Source organism: Antechinus flavipes, chromosome 1, assembly GCF_016432865.1.
Source record: "Antechinus flavipes isolate AdamAnt ecotype Samford, QLD, Australia chromosome 1, AdamAnt_v2, whole genome shotgun sequence".
In the NCBI taxonomy this organism is placed as follows: domain Eukaryota; kingdom Metazoa; phylum Chordata; class Mammalia; order Dasyuromorphia; family Dasyuridae; genus Antechinus; species Antechinus flavipes.
The window spans coordinates 685,713,242-685,737,477 of record NC_067398.1 but is presented as its reverse complement, the minus strand read 5'-3'; the positions used below and the strand labels follow the sequence as shown (position 1 = coordinate 685,737,477).

The 24,236-nt window shown below is 34.5% G+C and overlaps 1 protein-coding gene across 1 annotated transcript in view; it reads left to right on the top strand.

Annotated features, from left to right (window-relative positions):
* The first annotated feature begins 766 nt into the window (after positions 1–766).
* Positions 767–24,236, top strand: part of LOC127548452 (piwi-like protein 1) — a 62,848-nt gene continuing 39,378 nt past the window's right edge. The window contains exons 1-8 of the mRNA XM_051975875.1: positions 767–844; positions 1,426–2,050; positions 11,722–11,844; positions 13,375–13,589; positions 15,543–15,664; positions 16,658–16,741; positions 22,060–22,254; positions 22,782–22,890. Coding sequence (XP_051831835.1) covers positions 767–844; positions 1,426–2,050; positions 11,722–11,844; positions 13,375–13,589; positions 15,543–15,664; positions 16,658–16,741; positions 22,060–22,254; positions 22,782–22,890 — 1,551 coding nt within the window. The remainder of the gene's footprint in view (positions 845–1,425; positions 2,051–11,721; positions 11,845–13,374; positions 13,590–15,542; positions 15,665–16,657; positions 16,742–22,059; positions 22,255–22,781; positions 22,891–24,236) is intronic.

Sequence of the window (24,236 nt, the reverse complement as noted above, 5' to 3'; positions counted from 1 at the left end):
ATTTTACAGATGAAGAAATTGAGCCTTAGGTTCAGTAAGATAACCATGGTAAGTACACATCTTGTAGATTCAGACCAGTATTTTCCAGACTACAACACTCTCAAGTCCAGCACTCAAAGCAGCATGTGGTTTGGAGGATAGAAGATGGAGTCAAATTTTGTGTTTCTACTTACAATTTGTGTGGCTGATTGTGTGATAGAATGGAATTCAGAATAATTGAATTTAAAATTCATGATCATAGGCAAATTACTTAAACCTGAACCTTTCTGGGTGTTGGTTTTCTTATTTGTAAAATGAGTTTGAATTAGATGACTTTAAGATTCTTTCTAGATCTTATTTTCTGGTCTGATCAATTAGAAATAATGGTTAGTCAAGTTTTTTAGCCTGAATTTTCTTTTATGACAAAGGACAAAATTCTATGACATGACCATTTTTCAGTCCTTGTGCCCCAAATCCTCAAACTAATGCGGGAAAAATCCTTGTTAAAATATTTAACTTAGTGATGATTTATTTATAAGATATTGTTATTGTAATACAGAATTGAAATAAATTCATTTAGGATTCTAGTTGCAACCTTAAACCTTATTTGAAAAAAAGCTTCCCCCCTCTTATGGTAAGCTACCTCTGTCCTAAGTGAAAAGAGTTATTGTGTTGTATGTGTGTTTGGTAAATACATGTTCTTCAAAAGTTCATTTTGAATATTTAATCAAAATTAGGGAAACTCAAGTATTGAGAAAAAATATTGTTCATTTTTAGAGAAAGAAAAATGAGTGGTCGAGCCAGGAAAGGTGGAATGGCAAGAGGAAGACCACCAAGGGAAGCCCAGAGTGGTATGCCTGTTGAGGTAAGTGCTCTCATTTTGTAAATGTAGTCATATTGAGAACCATCCAGCTATAATTTTCTGCTGGACATGTTTGGGGATTTAGTATCCCTTACATATTGAAGATAAATGGGGCTAATATGTTAAATATTATAGATAGGACCTATACCAATAGTTAGCAGTCCTGCTGTTCTCCTTCCAATTAGCAACCCCCTTTGTTATTGTTGTTTGCAATTCTATATTCACAATGATTCTATATATTCCCTATAACTGCTTTCCAAGTTATTTGATTACAGTAACATCATGCATGTTTGCTTATTTAGAACCCTATTTTCCAGACAGGGATTTCTATGAGAGAATTCCAATGGTAGCTTATGTTATTTTTCTCTTCTGAAAATATTTAAATGAGGAACTGAGCAGAAGTCTACTGGCTTACAAATAGTTTTAACTTTTTTTGTTTGAAAATTCTTATGCTGTATCTTCCTATTTTGGGAATAATTTGAATGTTATTTTAAATATAATTTCTTGATTATACAATTGAGTTCTCTACTGACACATGAAATTTAATGGTATTTTTAATTACTATAAATAAATAAAAACTGCAGGGTCAGCAATATGGTACTAGGAGGTCTAGGTATCGACAATGGCGGCAAGCTCCAGAACTGGCTCCAGAACCATCTTCAGAATCGGCTCCAGAACCAGTTCCTGTTTCAGATCCAACCCCAATTCCAGTTCTAGAAGTGACTCAGGCAGCAACATTGACTCAGGCACAAGGTGGAGCAGAAACTTTGACTTTGCCACCACCAGCAGCAGCTAGGGCATTAACTTGGTCAGAAAGGGTGGCTCAATCACTAGGACGGGCTCGGACACCAGCACAGGCTCGGGCACCCATACGCATGCTACCACCACCAACACCAATTGTAGTATCAACACCAGCAGCTCAAGCCTCCACACGGGCACCAGCAGCTCGCGCCTCCACACGGGCACCAGCAGCTCGAGCCTCCACACCGGCACCAGCAGCTCGAGCCTCCACACCGGCACCAGCAGCTCGAGCCTCCACACGGGCACCAGCAGCTCGAGCCTCCACACCGGCACCAGCAGCAGCTCGAGCCTCCACACCGGCAGCAGCAGCTCGAGCCTCCATACTGGCACCATCAAGTGAGCTTGTTAGGCATGAAGAACCAAGAGGAGCAGAAGGAGGAGCTGAAGAGGGAGCAAGTGCATTTCCAGGTGATGTGTTAGGGATAGAATTAAACAATTAGGAGATTCTTTTGGTTTTTTCTTGTTTCTTTTTAAAAATTAATTTATTTTTAACATTCATTTAAAATAATTTGAAGTCAAAATTCTTTTCTTCCCACTCCTCTGTCATTATTAAGAAGGCAAAAAATGAGATGTCAATTATACATGTGAAATCATGCAAAACATTTCCATATTAGCCATGTTGCAAAAAAGCAAGAAAAAGAAAGAAAATGAAAAAATTATACTTCAATCTTCATTCAGACTCACTTCTTTCTCTGGAGGTAGATAGCATTTTCATTTTAAGTCCTTCAGAATAGTCTTGATCATTGTATTACTTTGAATAACTAAGTCATTTACAATTGATCATTGTACAATATTACAGTTACTGTGTAGATGATTCTACTAGTTCTGCATGCTTTACTTGGCATTGGTTCATGCCTTTCCAGTTTTTTTTAAATCATCCTGCTAATCATTTCTTTTAAAAAAAATCATTTCTAAAAGTATAATAATATTGCATTATTATCATATTACTTGTTCATTCATTCTCCAATTGATGGATATCCCCTCAATTTCTAATTCTTTGCATCACAAAAGACCTGCTATTAAATTTTTGTACATATAGGTTCTTTTTCCTTTTTCTTTGATCTCTTTTGAGATACAGATCTAGAAATGGTACTGGTGATCAAAAGGTATGCACAGCTTCGTAGTCTTTTGGGCATAGTTCTGAATTGCTCTCCAGAATGGTTAGATCAGTTCACAATTCTACCAGCAGTGCATTTAAGGGTCCCAATTTTTCCATATCTCCTCCATTTGCCTTTTCCTTTTCTATCATTTTAGCCAATCTGACAGGTATAAGGAGCTACCTCAATTGTTTTAATTGGCATTTCTCTACTCAATAGTTATTTGCAGCATTTTTTTCATATGACCATGGATAATTTTAATTTCTTCATCTGAAAACTGCCTGTTCATGTCCTCTGACCATTTGTCAATTGGGGAATGACTCATATTCTTATAAAGTTGTCTTGATTCTTTATATATTTGAGAAATAAGACTTTTATCAGAGAAACTTAATGTAAATTTGTCCCCAGGTTTTTCCTTCTAATCTTGGTTGTATTGGTTTAGTCTATACAAAAACTTAAATTTGATGTAATCAAAATTATCCATTTTATTTCCTATAATCCTCTCTTGTGTGAACATAAAGTTTTCCCTTTTCCATGGACTTGATAGGTAAAATTTTCCATGCTCCCCTAATTTGCTTTTAATATCAATCTTTATATCTAAAACATTTGTTCATTTTGATCTTATCTTGGAATATGGTATAAGATGCTGGCCTAAGCCTAGTTTGTGCCAAACTACTTTTCTAGTTTTCCCAGTGGTTTTGGTCAGATTGTGAGTTCTTATACCAAAAGCTTTGATTTTAGGGATTATTAAACATTATCATTATAGTTGTTTACTATCATGTATATAATATACCTAATCTTTTCTGCTGGTCTTCCTTTCTGTTTCTTAGCTAGTAGATTGTTTTGATGATTACTACTTTGTACAAAAGTTTTGAGATCTGGTATGGCTATGCAATCTTCCTTCACTTTTTTTCATTGTTTTCCATTGATATTCTTGACCTTTTGTTTTTCTAGATGAATTTTTTTGCTAGCTATATAAAATAATTTGTTGGTAGTTTGATATCTCATTGAATAGTTTAGGTAAAATTGTCATTTTATTATATTGACTCGGCCAAACCATAAACAATTTCTTTAGTTGTTTACATCTATTTTTACTTTTGTGAAAAGTATTTTGTAATTGTGTTCACATAGCTTGTGGGCTTATCTTAGTAGGTGGATTCAATATTTTATATTGTCTACAATTATTTTAAGTGAAATTTCTTACTCTTTTTGCTGGATTTTATTGGTAATATATGGAAATTCTGATGTTTTCTAAGAGTTTATTTTATATCCTGCAACTTTACTAAAGCTGTTAATTGTTTCAACTATTTTTAGTTGATCCCTTAGAATTCTTTAAGTACAGTATCAAATCTTCTGCAAAAAATGATAGTTTGTTTCTTCACTGAATATTCTAATACCACCAGTGTCTTTTTTTCCTTATTACTATAACTAGCTTTTTTTCCAGTACATTATTGGTCAGCTTCCTTTTTGAAGAAGATTCTATTGTCCATGTCCTATTAACCAAATGTTCATTCTCTTTAGGTTTTCTTGTATCCCCATTCTTTCTTGTTGCAATCACAGGTACTTTGTATGCATTTATTATGTCAGGAAGTTTACAAGACTTGGGGATAAAGGCCCAAAGAAACAATCCTTACTGGCAATGAACTTATAAACATATACAGCATCATGTGTTGTAACTTTATGCTGTATATATCTAGAAAGTGGATAAATATAAATATGTGCTAAGTAGTTGAATAGAAGGTAGTTTAAAAAGGAGGGCACTAGCAATGTGAAGGGTCTGGATAGGTTTCATATAGAAGATGGAAGTTGAGCTATATCTTAAAGGGAGAGAGGGAATAGTCCATTCCAGGGATAGGGGATGCCTAAGTCAGAAGCAGGGAGGCAGGAGATCCAATATCTCTGTGCAAAAAGCAGAGAGAAGGCCATTCTAGCTAAATCAAAGTGAATGGTTTGGGAATGGGAAAAAGCCTATTGAGGGTAAAAAGATAGATTGGGGTCAGGTTGTATGGGGTTATAAAAACACAATAGAGTTTGTTTTCCCATCAGATTCTCCCTTAAATACTAACAGTTCCTTCTGAATCTGGTTTCCTAGAATCAGTCCCTTTTTAAATATATGGAAATACTTTAATATTCTTCAGTGGGCCATCTTTTCTCTCTTTGTATCTCTTGATCACATAAGCACTCATGGGTTTGACTATCATCTCTATGTAGATGCCTCCCAATTCTCCATATCCAACACATATTTTTCTCATGAGCTCTACCCTCACAACAACTGTATGCTATATGCCTGGTATCTCCACTCTTTTATGTTCTTGGTTTCTCAAATTCAACATGTCCAAAGCAGAACTCATTGGCTTCTGCCCTAAATTTGTTTCACTCTCTAAATATCCTTCCTGTCTTGGAGGCACCAGTTTCCCATGTCAAAACAGGGACTCTTTTTAAAACTTCTTCACATGCATCAGCTCCTGACCATTCAATTCCAGATTCCACTGAATTTCAAATCTGTTATATTCACTCTATTCAACTAGCTACCACCTTTAGTTCAGATCTTTATGGTCTCTCACTTGAACTACAGAACATCCTCCTAAATATTTTAACTGCTCCTATCCTTTTGTCTCTCCCAGTCCATCTACACAATTACCAGCTTATTCCTGAAGCATGACTCCAAGTTGGATTATTTCACTCCCCTGTTCAAGCAACCTGTAGATCTCTTAATGTTAGGGTAAAAACACATGTTCTTGTCAGCATTTAAAGCTTTTCACAGTCTGGTATTAGCCCAGGTTGGTTTTGTGTCACGTTCCACCATGTCCCCTACTTTATAGTCAAACTAAACTACTTCCTATTTCCCCATACATTCCATTCTGGATTTTGAGCCTTTGCACAAGCTATGCTCTCTTCAAGGCTTAGCTCAAGTTCTATGCCTTTTACAGAAGGCCATTTCTTATTTCCTCTTCACCATATTAATTCATACATAATATATAACATTCATATATATATATGTATATATATTTAATTTATTTATCTGTATATAAGTTGTTTTCACCCAGCAGAATTAGTTCCTTTAAAGCAATGACTATTTCATTTGTCTTTCAACTCTGATATTTAGTATATTGTCTTGCATGTAGATATCTGATAAATGTGTTTAATTGGGGGAAATCATCTTAAAAGATAGAGCATGATAATAAAAAATATAAGAGAAACTTGAAGTAATTTAAACTGGTGATTTTTAAATTGTCATTTCTAGGCTTTCGAAAGTAGAACATCAATAGACTCATGGATGGAAATGGATTGTTCTTATTAAATCTATATTATACTATTCAGATATATCTTCCTTTCTCTTATCTTATATTAGAGTTTTCTATTGTAATATTATTTGATATCTAGATTTCTTCTGAATTGTAGTTGGCTTAAAGGCAACAAAACCTCTAGTTGATTCAGAATTTCTAGAGGAGAGAGTGAGGTTGTTAACTTTTAAAGTTAACAACCTCACTCTCTCCTCTAGAAATTCTGTCTCCCTTTAATCAAGCAAGTTAAGACATGATATCATTGATCTTTTTAGAGAAGGAACAATAGGGTTGAGGAAGCCACAATGAGGTAGATAAGGTGGTTTATATTTAAAGATAAGAAATAGTTATTACAACAATGAATGACCCACACTTAACACCGTACGCCAAGATAAGGTCAAAATGGGTTCATGACCTAGGCATAAAGAATGAGATTATAAATAAATTGGAAGAGCATAGGATAGTTTACCTCTCAGACCTGTGGAAGAGGGAGGAATTTGTGACCAAAGAAGAACTAGAGATCACTATTGACCACAAAATAGAAAATTTTGATTATATCAAATTGAAAAGTTTTTGTACAAACAAAACAAATGCAGACAAGATTAGAAGGGAAACAATAAACTGGGAAAACATTTTTACAATCAAAGGTTCTGATAAAGGCCTCATTTCCAAAATATATACAGAATTTATTTATAAGAAATCAAGCCATTCTCCAATTGATAAATGGTCAAAGGATATGAACAGACAATTCTCAGACGAAGAAATTGAAACTATTTATAGACATATGAAAATATGCTCCAAATCATTATTAATCAGAGAAATGCAAATTAAGACAACTCTGAGATACCACTACACACCTGTCAGATTGGCTAGAGTGACAGGGAAAGATAATGTGGAATGTTGGAGGGGATGTGGGAAAACAGGGACATTGATACATTGTTGGTGGAATTGTGAACACATCCAGCCATTCTAGAGAGCAATTTGGAACTATGCTCAAAAAGTTATCAAACTGTGCATACCCTTTGATCCAGCAGTGTTTCTACTGGGCTTATACCCCAAAGAGATACTAAAGAAGGGAAAGGGACCTGTATGTGCCAAAATGTTTGTGGCAGCCCTTTTAGTAATGGCTAAAAGCTGGAAAATGAATGGATGCCCATCAATTGGAGAATGGTTGAGTAAATTGTGGTATATGAACGTTATGGAATATTATTGTTCTGTAAAGAATGATCAGCAGGATGAATACAGAGAGGACTGGTGAGACTTACATGAACTGATGCTAAGTGAAATGAGCAGAACCAGGAGATCATTATATACCTCAACAATGATACTGTTTGAGGATGTATTCTGATGGAAGTGGATCTCTTCAATAAAGAGAGCTAATTCAGTTTCAGTTGATCAAAGATGAGCAGAAGCAGCAACACCCAAAGAAAGAACACTGGGAGATGAATATAAACTGCTTGCATTTTTGTTTTTCTTCCTGGATTATTTATACCTTCTGAATTCAATTCTCCCTGTGCAACAAGAAAACTGTTTGGTTCTGCACACATATATTGTATCCAGGATATACTGTAACCTGTTCAACATGTAAAGGATTGCTTGCCATCTGGGGGAAGGGGTGGAGGGAGGGAGGGGAAAAATCGGAACAGAAGTGAATGCAAGGGATAATGTTGTAAAAAAATTACCCTGGCATGAGTTCTATCAATAAAAAGTTATTTAAAAAAACGATGAATGAGAGCTTTAGACTAGCAGAGGATTTGGGAATTGCTATGGCTAACCAATCAAGATGTTCTGAAATATATATATGGTTCCCATTTTTCACCCATAGACATCATCAAGCAGAGCAGGAAAACCAATGGAACTTTAAGAGGAAAAGTTAGCCTGGATTGACTAAACTGTAGACCACAGCAGGGAGAATAACAAGCTATAAACTAAGATGTCACCATATTGTCGAGAGCATTTCAAATCTTAAGCAATAGCATTTCAGCTTTATTTGGCAAACAATAGGAACCAAGGAAGAACCTACCTGGAGAAGTGAAATTACTAGGTTTATGAATTAGGAAGATTAATATTGTGAAAGCAAAATTGGAAGATGAATGGAGACTGAGAGATATTTAAGAGACCATTGCTATAATTCAGACCAGCAATAATGAGTCTTTAATCCATAATGGGAGAGTCATCAATAAAGAAGTAGTCAATGCAAGAAATTTTAATATATATTAAAATGGATTGATTTTAGTTGAATATAAATGAGAAAGGAAGATCAGAGATCTTAAACATTGGGCATTAGATACAACTGACATAGTGAAGGCAAGAAAGGAAGAAAGATTTTTGGGAGGAAGAGGAGTAGAGAAAAAATATATTTTGACAAGTTCATTTGAGATGACAATAGCATATCAAGTAATAATATCCTTCAAGCAGATGAAAATTTTAACCCTAACCTCAGAAATAGTTTCTAGAGAATTTTTGGAGTTGCCTTCATAGAAGTGGTATTTTTTTTTCTTTTGTCCTTTTTTCAAAATATGTGCAAAGATAGTTTTCAGCCTTCACCCTTGCAAAACCGTGTGTTCCATATTTTTTACCCTCTTACCCCTAGTAATCCAATATAGGTTAAGTGTATAATTCTTCTAAACATATTTCTATATCATGCTGCACAAGAAAAATCAGATCAGAAAGGAAAAAAAGAAACAAAAAACCAACCAAGCAAGCAAAAACAAAAAAGTGATAATGCTATGTTGTGATCCACATTCAACCTGATAGTCATTTCTCTGGATGCAGGTGGCACTATCACAAGTCTGTTGGAATTGGCCTGAATCACCTCATTGTTGAAAAGAGCCAAGTCCATCACAGTTGATCATCACATAATCTTGTTGTTGCTTTGTACAATGATCTCCTGGTCCTGCTTATTTCACTCAGCATCAGTTCATGTAAATCTCTCCGGGCCTTTATGAAATCATCCAGCTAATCATTTCTTATAGAACAATAATAGTCCATTTCATTCATTTACTATAACTTATTCAGTTTTACCCCAATTTTTGGGGCATATATTTCATCTCCAGTTCCTTGCCACTACAAAAAGGGCTGCTACAAATATTTTTGCACATGTGGGTTCTTTTCCCTTTTTTATGATCTACAGATCCAGTAGAGAGACTACTGGATCAAAGGGTTTACACAGTTTGATAGCTCTTTGGGCATAGTTCCAAATTGTTCTCCAGAATGATTGGATCAGTTCACAACTTCACTAATGATGAATCATAGTCCGAGTTTTCCCGTCCTCTCCAACATTTATCATTATCTTTGTAGAAGTAATATTTGAAGATCTTATGCCAGAATGGATAAAGCAATTGAGTCAAGGAGATCTGGGTCTGAATAATATTTTTGACATGTACTGTCATCGGGGAAAGTCACCTAACCTCCCTGACAGCTTAGCTTCCTAATCTATAAAATGAAAGGAATTGGATTCAAAGATGTCTATGGTCTCTTCCAGCTTTAATCTGTGATCCTGTGCTATTTTAAATTTAATTGTCAAACATTTATTTCCCCCATCTACAATCCTATGACAGTCCTGAAAAAGGAAGCCCGTAAGCATGTTGGGAAATACTCATGTTAAAGAATCAGGAGGAGATTAAGAAGCTAGAGAATGATCATCGACTTTAAAAATGGTATAGTCTAGATCAGGGGTCCTCAAACTACAGCCCGCGGGCCAGATGCAGCATCTGAGGACGTTTATCCCCCTCACCCAGGGCTATGAAGTTTCTTTATTTAAAGGCCCACAAAACAAAGTTTTTGTTTTTACTATAGTCCGGCCCTCCAACAGTCTGAGGGACAGTGAACTGACCCCCTATTTAAAAAGTTTGAGGACCCTTGGTCTAGATCTTTCCTCTTACAGATGAAAAGACTGAGATCTAAAAAGATTGATTTTTTTTAAGGTTATGACACATAAGGAGCAGATCTGGGAGATAGAAAATGTGGTGAGAGAAATAGAGGGAGAACAAGGAGAATATGATGTCCCTGAAGTCAAGGGAAGAGATGGAAAAGATCAGTTATGTCAAAAAATATCAAAGAGTTCATGAAGAAAGAAAACTGAGTTAGGGCATGGATTCGGTGATTAAGTCATTAGTCTAGTTCTGTCTGCCTCTTTCATAGTACATTCTGTTACTAACAAAATTTTCCTTCATTTTAGAACTCTTCCTCTTTTAGTCCTTTTATCATCTAACAATTCATAGAAACCAGGTTTCTCACATGATCTGGAATCCCAGCCATGCTTTCCTGCTCTGACCATCCCTTCTTTTACTTTTATGACCCCCTTCAACTCTCCCATCCCCATGTTGGTGCTGCAGAGGCAGCCAAGTTGTTCTTGCTTCCCATTGCAAATTCCATTCTTTCTCTTTGATGTCTGAGGCTCCTCAGTAAGTTCTCTTCCTTTAAAGTTCACTATCAAGATTTATCATTAAAATACAGATCATAGTGGCAATTGTCCTGGTCCCCAGGTTGTTCTACTTCCTTTCTCTAGGAATTTAACATCTACTGTATTGTCTCTCCTTTACCTTTCCAACTCATATTAATTACACTGGGGGACTCCAGCATTCATTCATGTCGATGTTCCCTCAAACATCTTAATCTCCAGTTCTTTCATATTTTCCCATACCATGACCTGAACTCCTCTTCAGCTTCTATTTTAGATTTCACCTCATCTACAAGTATTCCACTTTTTTGACCCCAAACTCTATTATCTGATCATAATCTTTCATTAATCCCCTTCTGTATATGTGCTTTATTCTTTTTGAATTTATTTTTCATTGTGTGATCTTATTGTGATCTACAATTCTCTAGTTTATATTTAAGCCATCACTTCTGTCCTGACATCAATTTACAACCTCTGAGTCATCTGCTCTGGAATGCTTCCCTTCTGTTGTCTCTTGTATCTGACCAGACTTGAGCCCCAGATAACTTATACCATAAGCCTCCACAGCTTCCACTCACACTCTGAAGAATGGGACTAGAGAAGTAGTTTCCAAATCTTTTGATCTGGGGCCTCCTTTAAATCCTTAAAAGGGATTAAATCCTCTAAATCCTAAAAAAAGAAGGATAACTCTGGGCAAAATATTTCACCCTTTTTGCCTCAGTTTCCTTAACTGTAAAATTAGCTAGTAAAAGAAATAGCAAGTATCTTTGCCAAGAAAACCCTAAATGAGGTCACAAAGAGTCAGACATGATTGAGAAATGACTGAACAACAGCAGCTTTCCTGACTCCAGACCAGTGTTCTATCCACAGGATTTTCTAGAAGTATTATTCTAAGCAACAATGTCAGTCTCAACTGTGGAATTTCAACTCCTTCTGTTCCCTCTACTTTCCCTCTCCAAAACTTTATGAGTTGCTGTGGCTAGAAAATTCTTGACCTAGATCTTTACTTCTCTCAATTATCCCTATCAAATTTTGTTTCTCTTATTAAAACACAAGCTCCTTGAAGGCAGGGATTTTTTTTTAGCTTTTTATTTGTATCTTCAGCTATCAGCACAATGCCTAACACATACTGGGCACTTAATAAATATCTATTAACTGATTTATTGGTTACTTGCTTTTACTGCTTTTCCTTAACAATAAGGGGTTGTTTCTTTTTACAAAGTGCCATAAGAACACATGCTATTATGATTCATGTTTATGTATTGGCAAATGTTTGACTTCATTTTTTGCAAACAGAAGGTCAAGTTTCAGCAAGATCAAAGGAGCCATCACAGAAGAAACAATCTAGTAGAAAGAATTTCCATGATGTTGGTGTGAATACTAGGGAAAAACTACATCATTTCATAGAGTGCAAAAGAGGTAAGTCCTTTTCTCAGAAGTATAGTATTATCTCTTTTCTCTAGTACTCAGTAAATAATGGGCAAAATCCAAGTCCCCTTTTTACTTTGTCTAATCTATTTTTTCTTTCTAGTTAAGTTTTTTTTCTTAGTTAAGTTTTATTAGGGATTGTATGGTATAGTAGATAGAGAACTGACTTTGAAGCCAACATACTTGGGTTCAATCCTTGCCACATAATGTCTGTGTGACCCTGAGCAAGACACTTAACTTAGGGCTAATCAGTTAACCCTAGACAACTGATTGTAGGGTTGTAAAGTACTGGGAAGATTTCCTGCCTGGACTTATAAAGGGAGGGAGTTTTCCCACCTGAGAGTAAGGATTTCTATTTCAATTAAGTCACAAGGCAATCATCTAACCCTAATCAATTTTATTGTTTAGTATGAGAACATACTAGAAAAGTTGGGCCATTTTTTGTTCTCCCCCCCATCTGTCATATGGAAACAGAATTTCTACTGTTTGTTTTTAAACCTGAAGTCCACATGACTCAAGTATTATGATTAATTGAAGGAATATTCCTTTGATCTGGATCCTGGCTATACCAAATATCACCCTTTAAATGGGCTGTCTCACTAATTTTTAGAAATCTTTGCTCTGAAGAGGTTTTTCCTTTAAAGGAATTTGATTTTTTTTAAAAGGGGGATTAATTCATAAGAGTGTGTTTTTTTGTTTCTTTGTTTTTATAATGTAAAGTAATATTTTTAATTAGTGTTATTACTTTGAGATTTTGCTTTTGCTTTAAAGACTGGCTTTGATAGGAAGTTTTCACCTTTATTTTGACCATAACTAGAGCACCACAACACTTTCCAGGCATTAACAAACCATGCTGCTATATTTCTATTTCCTTTCTTCACGCCTCCTCACTGTCTATTGCCTCAACTTTTGAACTTCCTTCATTAGAACATAAGCTTCTTGAGGTAAAGGCTGTGTAGGTTGCTTGTGTTTGTCTGATCAATGTGCTTAGCACTATACTTGTCTCTTAGTAAACACTTCAGAAATGCTTTGTCATTCATTGTTTCATTCTTTGAGGACTCCTCTGTTGTAAGACTGTCAGCTGAGATATCATTCTCTGCCATTTTGTGAAAGAAGGCTGCCTGTTTAGATAGCGCATTCAAAATATGTGCCAGAAAAAAAACCAACCAATTTGCTGTTTTACAACTGATTTGGCCTAGGTCAAACTTTGAAACATGTAGGTTATTAATAGTTCTTAAAAAATATTTTGCAGATCTGAGATTTTCATAAGAGTCTTTTGATACTACTAAATTAGACCTCTGACTAGGTTCACATACTATTAAAGACATACTTTTATATCCATTCAAATGACTTTTAGATAGTTTCCTTAAGAATCAGGTTTTTCCCTAAGAACTTCTCTGATGTTTTCCACCATTTTTTAGCCTCAAGTCTTAGAAAAATGTCCGGTTAGATTAGAAATGATGGAGAATAAGAAGTAGATTTGATGTCTCACAGGCTGTCAAATCTGACTCAATCTTTCAGGTACTTCAGGGACTGTAGTCCACTTGAAGACAAATCATTTCCGGCTGACATCTCTTCCCCAGTGGGCACTGTACCAGTACCATGTTGACTTCAACCCACAGATGGATTCCAAAAGACTCCGTTCAGTTTTACTTGACACACACAGACAACTCCTAGGAAAACGTTATTCTTTTGATGGTACAATATTATTTTCATGCCATAAGCTACAAAAGAAGGTGAAATCATATTTTTGATTGGCTTTACAGCTTTAGGATTTTAAAGAAAATGTGGTCAGTCACTGCAGTTGCTAGTAGTGATAAAATATAAATATAATATGAAGTAATGGTATAGTCAGTTCTAAGGTAGCTCCCAAAGGTTTTATAGCTGGCAGAGCTTAGATTAAAATTCAGGAATACTTACTGTTTTCTTTGGATCCTCCATAACCTAACAGGATGGTAGTCTTAATAAATGATTGTTAATTGATTTAACTTCATATATTTATATTAGCACATGCAAATTTGAATAAAAGTTCTTTGCAATAAAGGCACCACATTACTTTAGGCAGTAATTCTCTATCACTTCCCCATGTATCTGACTTGCACAACAAATCTTATTAATTACCTAGTATGGACAAAGTCTTGTGATAGTGATGAAGCACAGGTTCTAGGAGAGCAGTTCAGAAGGTGAAAAACTCAAAAGGTTTTATTATAGCCACAAGGAACCTTGTACTTCTTTAAGGGTACATGGGCTGTGAGTAGAGAGATGCTATTTAAAGGTGAGAAGCAAAGAGGGAGAAGGCAGATATACAGAGTTAGAGAGGAATTGGGAAGCCTAGTTGAGAACAAATTCATGTCAACATGATAGGAACTACATGATAGGAATACAGAAGTGGGATATATTAATACAAGATAAGGAAGGTACTTTGGTCACAAAGGTTACTTGTAGGGCAAGAGTATTTCGAGTGCACCTACTCAGGAGAAGGAAAGATTCCTTATCCTGTAGGATCCTTACTGATTTGGTAGTTTAAGTAAGCTTTAGTCATGCTGATAAGATAAAAGTCCCTGAAATATAGTCTCTCTTTTTATGTTATAAGGTTGTCATTGATTAGAATTCATATCATTCCTGACAGTGGTTGCATCACATAAATAGTAAGCCTGGTGATATTCTGTACTTATATTTTGAAGAACTTTTCTGTGTATTTTGCTTTCAAAGATGTCACTTTTGAAGGACAGTTCATATTTGGACAATTTAAGGTGATGTGGTAAATAGCAGCTCTGTGAGTTCAAATCTGGCCTCAGATCTATCCTAGCCATGTGATCCTGGTCACTTAACTCTGTTTACCTCAGTTTCCTCATCTGTAAAATAAGCCTTAGAAGGAAATCGCAAAGTTGGCCAGAAAACCCACAATGGGGTCATAGAGAGTCATAAATGACAATAGATAGTTTTTAAATATTTAGACTTTTTTTCAGGAATGTCATTAGTAAGGATTTCTCTACTATTTTCTAACACATAATTTTGAAAAAAAAATGGTATGATAAGTATAAAACCAGGTTTCCTAACCTTACTGATTTCTAAGTCACTAGCCTCTTAAGTGTCTCTAAGACTAAGCTTCAGAGAAGGTGCTGATGTTCAGGAAGAGAGAGAATTTTCTCATCAGAAGGTTCCCTAAGTCAATGACAGTTTAGAAACAATCTCCTCTTTCTCTTCCTCATCAGCACTCCAAACTTATGTTTATATGGCTGATTACATTCTGGATATACATATGGTTACTGAAATTTAGGTTCCTTGTTGTTCTTTGGTATCATTCTTCATTCCCCAAATTCAAAGTGGAAGTATTTCTGAACTAGACATTACCAGTTCTTTCATTAAACATTTTCTTGAGTGCATTTTAGAAAGCTAAACTGTATAATTGATTATTTTTTCCTTTTTAAGTTTCTATTGCTGGGTTTAGCTACCAAGGCAATTTATTTTTTAATGAAAATAACTCTTAATAGACTATTAGATTCACCCCAGGGCTGACTCTAAAATGCTTGTAAATCCAGACTAGTTGTGGGGGGGAGAAAAGGACTCTACTTCTAGGAGCATCTCAGAAAGAAAATTGACCTCCTAGTTCTGTTTTACTGTTTGTGTTATTGTGATTTTTTTCATTTTGATTATCTATTAGGCATGTTTTTAATTATTTTTTTCAGGTTACTGAAGTATTTAGTCAGACACACAGTGGAGAGAATGTGAGGATAACTATCACTTTAACAAATGAACTTCTACCTAATTCATCAGCTTGCTTACAGTTTTACAATATTATTTTCAAAAGGTTTGTTTGATTCTTTTTATTTTCTTGGAACTCAGAACATTGCACCATTAGGTATCGTAAACATTAGTGAAACTGAGGGCATGTTTGCAATCCTTTGTGATTTTTGAAATCCAAATATGTAGGGGTGGTAAAGGATTTGACAGGCTGTTTATTCTCAGTGTAGATGTCAACTCCCTCTTTCCCTCAGTAACTTCATGGGAAGGAAGATAGCTCTGGAAGAAAATACTTGTAATAGGTATATTTAATAGAGACAAAGTATAATTGCTCTGATTTCCTGCTTTATAGAGCCTGAATTTAATCAGCAATTTCTTAGGATCAGCAGTGAAAGTACTGAGTAGATAAGTAATAAGCATAACCTACCTCCTTTCTACAGAGCACTGAGCCAGTTGCTAGTAGAAAGACAGATTTAGATAAAAACAGGGTCCTTCTGTAATTGGACTTGGAAAGCTGAGTTCAAAATGCCTCAAGGTTCTTCATTAAGTCACTTTACCTCTATCTTCTTTAGTTTTCTAACCATAAAATGAGTATAATCATGATAGGAAGGGGGCAAAAAGTAAAACATTTATCAAATGCCTACTAGGTGCCAAGCACTGAGCTAAGTGCTTTACAATTGTCACAACAACCCTGCTGGTTGGAGGATATTATTATCCCTATTTTAATAGTACCTATCTCCCAAGGTTGTTGTAAGGATCAAATGAAATTACTTTTGTGAAGTAGATATATACATGATAACTATTATTGGACCATATTTTGAGAGGGGGATGTAGTAGACATCATAAGCTAGCATTTCTATAATCCTATAAGAGTTGCATAGCACTTTATATACAATAATGATTAAATATATATATAAAATAAATGATAGCATTTCTACAGCACTTTCACTTTTGTAAAACACAGTGTTGTCTTACTTTAATCAGTTGATCTCATTTTCATCTTGGGAATAAAGTAGAGCAAATATAAATAATAAAACTTTTGTGTGTTTTTAACTTCTAGACTTTTGAATATAATGAAGCTTGTACAAATTGGGCGCAATTTTTATGACATTTACAACGGGACAGAAGACTTGAGAGATTTAGGGTTTGTATAATAGGAATGGATATCAATATAGCATTTAACAAAATAGGACACTTCATATTTTCTAAGCAAAAAAAAGAGTTTATAATCTTTCAAATTATGATATTTTATAAGTTATAGTTATTGTTATATTAAATGCTACAGTATCAGCTGGGGATTGGTTGGCTCAGTTTTCTAAAAGAATATAATTATTACAGGAAACTGAGCTCTTTTTCTTTTAGGAGACAGTGTCTAATATCTATCCATTGCAAAGTTAATTTTTAATCAGACTTTTATTATTTACTTTATCAGAGAATAATAAAGTTTTACTACAGATATTTGTGGGGAAAAAATTTGATACTTAAAAATGTCCTCAAAATAGATATAATTAGACTAGTTAAAAATGAGCCTTTTTCTTTCTTATTTTAAATTTATTGTTTTTAGTGTAAAAATTCATTGATCATGGATCTTTCACTTTCTTTTAACTTCTATTTGTCATAAACTTGAGAATTTTTCTTTTTATAGTCAAAACAAATTTGGGTGAATGAAAATCATAAAGTAGAATATAATAGAATACTTGAGAATTTTTTTATAGTCAAAACAAATTTGGGTGAATGAAAATCATAAAGTAGAATATAATAGAATATTAGTCAAAATTTAATGTTATATATGTTGTGAGATACTAATCTAATAAGGATTTTTTCAACATACTATCATCCAATTTTCCAAACAATATTTTACTAAGTAATTAATTATTCCTTACTTTGATCTTGGATTTTTAAGCACCTGATTTATTAGATGCCTTTGATCTAACTCTAGATTACTTAATCTCTTACATTGAAATTCTTGCTTTTTTTCATCTTATACTAGGTGGCTTTAACAATTATGGCTTTATTATAATGTTTTAATGAAATCTGTAATATGAGTACATATTTCTCCTTTTTCCCCTGAAGTTTTTTTATTTTTGTTAATTTCATTTTTCATGGGATTTTTCTTGCTTTGTTTACTCTTATGAATTATATCCTAATGGTATTTTATATGATATCTCAAATCTACAAATGAATTTATGTAATACTAAATATTTACTTTTTTTGGCAAGGAAATTAGAGTTAAGTGACTTGATCAGGGTCACACAGCTGTTAAGTGTCTGAGGCCACATTTGAACTTGAATCCTTCTGACTTTTAGGGTCAGTGTTCAATCCACTGAGGCATTTAGTTACCCCCATCAGTAAGTAGTTAGTGAGTATCTACTATGTATCAGAGATGGGATAAAGGACTAGCAGTATAAAAGGTGGCAAAAAAATTAGTTCCAGCCCTTAAGGAGTCACAATTTAATGGAATAAGCAACAAGCAAATGAATGTGCACAAACAAGCTATATATTTTTTTATTAAAGCTTTTTTATTTACAAAACATATGCATGGGTAATTTTTCTAACATTGATCCTTGCAAAACCTTCTTTCCAAATTTTCCCCTCCTTCTCCTCACCCCTCCCTTAGCTGGCAGGTGGTCTAATACATGTTAAATATGTTCAAATATAAAATATATATTAAATCCAATATATATATACATATTTATACAGTTATCTTTACCTTTATATACCATAACTTAATCAGCCATTCTCTAATTGATGGACATCCACTCAGTTTCCAGTCTCTTGCCACTACAAAAAGGTCTGCCACAAACATTTTTGCACATGTGGGTTCCTTTCCCTCCTTTAAGATCTCTTTGGGATATAAGCCCAGTAGTAACACTGCTGGACCAAAGGGTAGGCACAGTTTGATAACTTAATTTTCCCACATCCCCTCCAACATTGGTCATTATCTTTTCCTGTCATCTTAGCCAATCTGAGAGAGGTGTATAGTGGCATCTCAGAGTTGTCTTAATTTGCATTTCTCTAAGCAGTAGTGATTTGGAGCACCTTTCTATATAACTAGAAATAGTTTAAATTTCTTCATCTGAAAATTGTCTGCTCATATCCTTTGACCATTTATCAATTGAAGAATGACTTGATTTCTTATAGATTTGATTTAATTCTCTATGTATTTTAGAAATGAGGCCTTTATCAGAACCTTTGAATGTAAAAATGTTTTCCTAGTTTATTGCTTCCCTTCTAATCTTGTTTGCATTAGTTTTGTTCATACAAAACCTTTTTAACTTACTATAATCAAAGTTATCTATTTTGTGATCATTAATGATCTCTAGTTTTTCTTTGGTCACAAATTCCTTCCTCCTCCACAGATTTGAGAGGTAAACTATCCTGTGTTCTTCTAATTTGTTTATAATCTCATTCTTTATGTCTAGATCATGAACCCATTTCGACCTTATCTTGGTTTACTATGTTAGGTGTGAGTCTATGCCTAGTTTCTGCCATACTAGTTCTAATTTTCCCAGCAGTTTTTGTCAAATAGTGAGTTGTTATCCCAAAAGCTGGGGCCTTTGGGTTTGTCAAATACTAGATTGTTATAGTCATTGACTATTTTGTTCTGTGAACCTAACCTATTCTACTGATTGATTACTCTATTTCTTAGTACCAAATGGTTTTGATGACCACGGCTTTATAATATAGTTTTATATCTGGTAAAGCTAGGCTGCCTTCATTTGCTTTTCTTTTCATTAATTCCCTTGAAATTCTTGATTCTTCCAGGTGAATTTTGTTGTTATTTTTTCTAGGTCAGTAAAATAGTTTCTTGGGAGTTTGATTGGTATAGCACTAAATAAATAGATTAGTTTAGGTAGTATTGTCATCATATAAGCTAATATAGGATAAATAGGAAGTAAATAAAAAGGAAAGCATTAGAATTAAAAGGGTTAGGAAAAGCTGCCTGTAGAACACGGGATTTTAGATGAGGATTTAAAGGAAGCTTGGGAAGCCACTAGGCAAAGATGAGGATGGAGAGCATTCCAGATATGAGGGATAGTCAATAAAAAAACCAGGAGCCAAGAAATGGAGTGGCTTGTACATGGAATAGTCAGGAGGTCAATGTCACTAGACTGGAGAGTGAGTATATGTAAGGGGTAAGAAGACTAGAAAGGTAGGAGAGGGACAGGCTTTGAAGCCCAAACAAAGGATTTGGTATCTGATCCAAGAGGCAAAGGGAAACCTTGGGAATTTATTGAATTAGGTGGATGACCTTGTCAGCAGCTACAGAGAGGTCAAGGAGAATTAGAACTGAGAAAAGGCCATTGGATTTGAGATCATTCATAACTTATGAAGTTTAGTAGAATGATAAGTTTTGAAGTCAGCAAGAGATTAAAAAAGTGAGAAGAGAAAAATTGGAGAATTTGATTGTAGTATTACTACTTTATTATGGTGGGTTTAGTTGGCCCTTTACATTGAATGGGTCAGGATGTGTGTGTGTGTGTGTGTGTGTGTGTGTGTGTGTGTGTGTGTAAGAGCAAGTGCAAGATGGGGAAAGTAGGCAAGTGAGATGGATAGATATTTTCTTAGCCTCCATTTTTTTTGGGGGGGGAATAAAGTCTGAGACTTTTTATAAAGGTTTTTTGATAATCTCTTCTTCTTCAAATACTTTGAGGGATTGATCTCTCAACGTCCTCAGAATTATTCTATCCAGTACCACCATCCTCTTTGTTTTCTTCATCTGTCTTAGTGACATTGAAGAAAACAAAGGTGGGAACATCATCATCTCCTTCCTTGACTAGTTTAGGCTAATGGAGGGATTCCTGCTTGTTCCATTGACTCAGATCAGAGAAAATGTTGGTTCTTCCTTTTGTCAGACAGGTGATGTGGAAATTCATGTCTCTTTGACTAAGACTTAGGTGATCCAAGAAATGTAGCCCACCCTTGATTGTAATGTTTATTTTCTCATTAATTGTTAATGTCAATTAATTGCTACCTTCAGGAACACCTGCTCTTCCAAGGGAATATAAATTGTGAATTCATTGCCTAAGTGGAATTTGGCATTCAAGGGTGCCACTAACCTCTTTTATTTATATGCTAGCCTTATTAACAAAATTATTAAATTACCCAGAAATTATGTCTCATGAACTTTGTAAAACATCACAAATTTGTGATCTACAATTGAAACATAATTTTCTTCAGTTTTGTTGTTGTCAAAAAGAGTTCATGAAAAATAGACTTCACAGAACTGTTTCTCTTCTCTGTTACACTTCATTCAATTTTGTCTTAAAATGCCTTTGGGGTGACTTTGCTTAGTTGCCAAGCTTTTTGTAAACTTTCTCCTTTACTGCTATTTTATCAAGCAACACTGCTTGTTATTTTTTTTTTTACCATTTTGCCCTGTAAATCTTACAAATGACTTTATACTCTAAACCATGATTGCCCTTGGCAGTTCTCTTTCCTCTTGGCAAGTGGATTAAGTGTCTATGTTCTTTTGAGCTCTTCCTTGTGACAATAGATTTACATTTACATCATTAGGCAATAGTGATAGTCTCTGTCAATGCTTTTAAAAATAAATTTGGATTTTTTTTCCTGATTCAGCAGAATATTTAATTTTGTTGCCTTAATTTTTACATCTTTTCGTTTTTATTCTAGTGTGGTATTGATTTTTCTTCTAACAAATCAGTTTTCTGACAATATGTGGAAACAATTAATTTGAAAATGATTTCCCTATCAGTAAGCAGCAAATGCCTATCATTTAAAATGTAACCATTTTAATATTTTTGGTAATATTTGTTCTTTCCCTTGCTCAGTACCTTCCAATACTTCTCAAAGAAAGTATTCATAATAGAAAGGTATGAGTCTTCTGTGCTTTGTTTCTTAATGCTATTATATTTTCCTATGGTTCCAATATCACTTTTGATCTCTTTTGTATTGAAGTCACTGAATATTGAAATGTATATCTATAATTTTTAACATAGCCAATGTGTAGAGTCGTTTTATTTGTGTTTTTGTTAACCAAGGGAGGGAGTTTTTTTTAAATTTGGGGGTAGAATTGAAGGAAGAAAGGAACTAGTATTAATAATACCAAAAAAAGAAAGGAAGGAAGGAATGAGAGAGAAGGAGGGAAGAAAAGAGAAAATCTTATGATCTGTTGCTCAAGACAGTCTTTCCATCATGATTGAACCTTGTCAATCTTGTACTTCTAGTAGAGTCTTCCAGAACCAAGGCTCAATGCCAATAAAGCATCAAGGTAGAACTTTTAGATATAAGTTATATGTTTGATCAAGTTTTTGATGCATTTTATCATTAATAGCATTCTTCCCCTCCCCCAGTTTCTTTTGTGTTTTCTTAGAGAAATGTTGATTTTGTGTGTGTGTGTGATTTTATCTTTTGTAGTGAGGCTACTATGACTCTAGTAGTGAGGGTTACTATTTCCTAAAGTCATCGATTAAAGAAGGCAATTTTTATTTGGTCTGACAGGTTGAGTATTTGTCCAGGTTTCATTACCTCTATCCTTCAGTATGAGAAAGACATTATGCTGTGTACTGATGTAATTCATAAAGTCGTCCGAAATGATACTGTCTTAGACCTCATAAAGAAATTTCAGAAATCTCCAAGAACCACTTTCCAAGAAGCCATTTGGAAGGAAATAGCAGGACAAATTGTTTATACCAAGTAAGTCTTTTTTATTTTCCAAGTTATTTTTCATTAATAAGCAAATGTGCTCTTAAGTGTCCTAAAGGTAGAAGAAGGTATTAAAAGAATAGCAAGAAGGAAGGGAAGAAATGACGGTTATCCCTTTTCTGTTTCTCGAAATTATTCTGAGGAAAGCAGTAAAGGCTATACCCCCTACTCCAGCAGAGGAAAATGGCCTCATTGTAGGAGGTTCATTTATTTCCCCGACTGTATTTGTTAATTGATAAATAGCTGTTATGCTGTATCTAGGACACAGCTTTTCCAGAATTTTCTGCCCCATTATTAGTTCTGTTAAATGTGTATATTTACAACTCACTTTAAAATTGTATAGTTTTAGTTTTATTAACTGAATATTTAAAGAGTTTCACCTCTAATCACTCATCACCCTCAGACCTCTAAACCCAGAGAACTAGTCAGCTGCTACTTATTTTTTCCAAATATTATTTCATGTAGAAAAGCTTCAGGCATCAAACTGCCATAAATCTCTAAATGTATTCCTTCCACAGACACAACAATAGGACATACAGAGTTGATGGTATTGACTGGAAACAGACTCCACAAAGCACCTTTAAAAAAGATGGCTCTGATATCAGCTTCTTAGACTACTATAGAAAGGTAGAAAATTGACTTTCAAGATTTTATTCTCTATTCTGAAATATTTCAGTTGTAGCAGAAATTTCAAAATGCCTTTAATAGAATTACCTTTTTTCCTTTGTCATCAGTTACAAATTACCGATAAGTAAGTGATGCTTTAGAAGTTGCTTTTGTAAATATGAATTTGTATATTAGTGACAATCATTTTTGATATATTATATTCTATTGTTTTTGTTTTAAATGCCTCCTGCATATAGTACTATGTCATGGGCTATACTTAAACATGTTTAAGTGTTTCCTGTTCTCTTGAGAATTATTGTCTTAAGATGAATTCTGAGATAATGGTTAAAGAGCTGCCTTAAAATCGGGAAGACCTAAGTTCAATTGTCATGAGTCATTGGCTGTGTGATCCTGGACAAGTTATATATTTGAACTTACTGTTCAATGTACCAGGCAAGTCTTGCAGGTGTTAAAGCAATTTCCTTACCTGGGAATTTATGGTACCAATGAAATCAGAGGTCTGGTCCTTTCTACTATCCTCTAGATGAATTGTACAGATTTAAACATATAGGTGACAAGCATTAGAATAAGACAGATGGCTAGAGAATTTTCTGCTATGTATATCAAGATTAAGTATATTTTTCTGGTGCTGGCTTAAAGAATGAATATAAGATATTTGAACCTCAAGGCATCCATGATTAGGTTTCAATAGGTTTATAGACTTGCATGTTGAAAAATTTATATCTTTATTTTCACCAACTTTCTACTTAAAATCTAGCATTTTATTCAGTTATGAATTATTAAAAACAAATAAAAAATTAAAAAACTACCATCAGACAAGTCTCTGGGTTTTACTAGAATGAGGTCTAGGACACACAACAGATTACAAACTCCTGTTCTAGAAAGTATCTTTTAGGTATGGGTTTTGGGGAGTTGCTGGTAAAAGAATTTGAGAGGAGGCTCTAGAGGGCATTCTGGGAATGGTCCATCTTGGAAAGACACTCAACCAGGTGCCAGCTCAGGTCACTTGACTTGTAAATAGGCTGAATTACAGACTGAGATTGTTCAAGGATAACCATTTGGTGGATGGCACTTCTATATAGGATAGTTTTTGGTAATTCTGGTAGGTTTTTTTTTTTTGAGGGGGGAACAGGCATTAATTAGAAAAAAGCTGGAAAAGAGCATGGTATTAAATCCAAATTCTAATTCTGTTTAAAGGTGGAGGTTGTGGAATGTTAAGAAGGGTTGCTGAGTCCTTTTCAGGTTGTCCATCCACTTTTGGTTTCCATCTACCACTTGACTCTCACCTCAAGAGACTGTAGCAAGTGCTAAAGCCAGGCGGCAAAACAGGCTCAGTAGATGGGCTA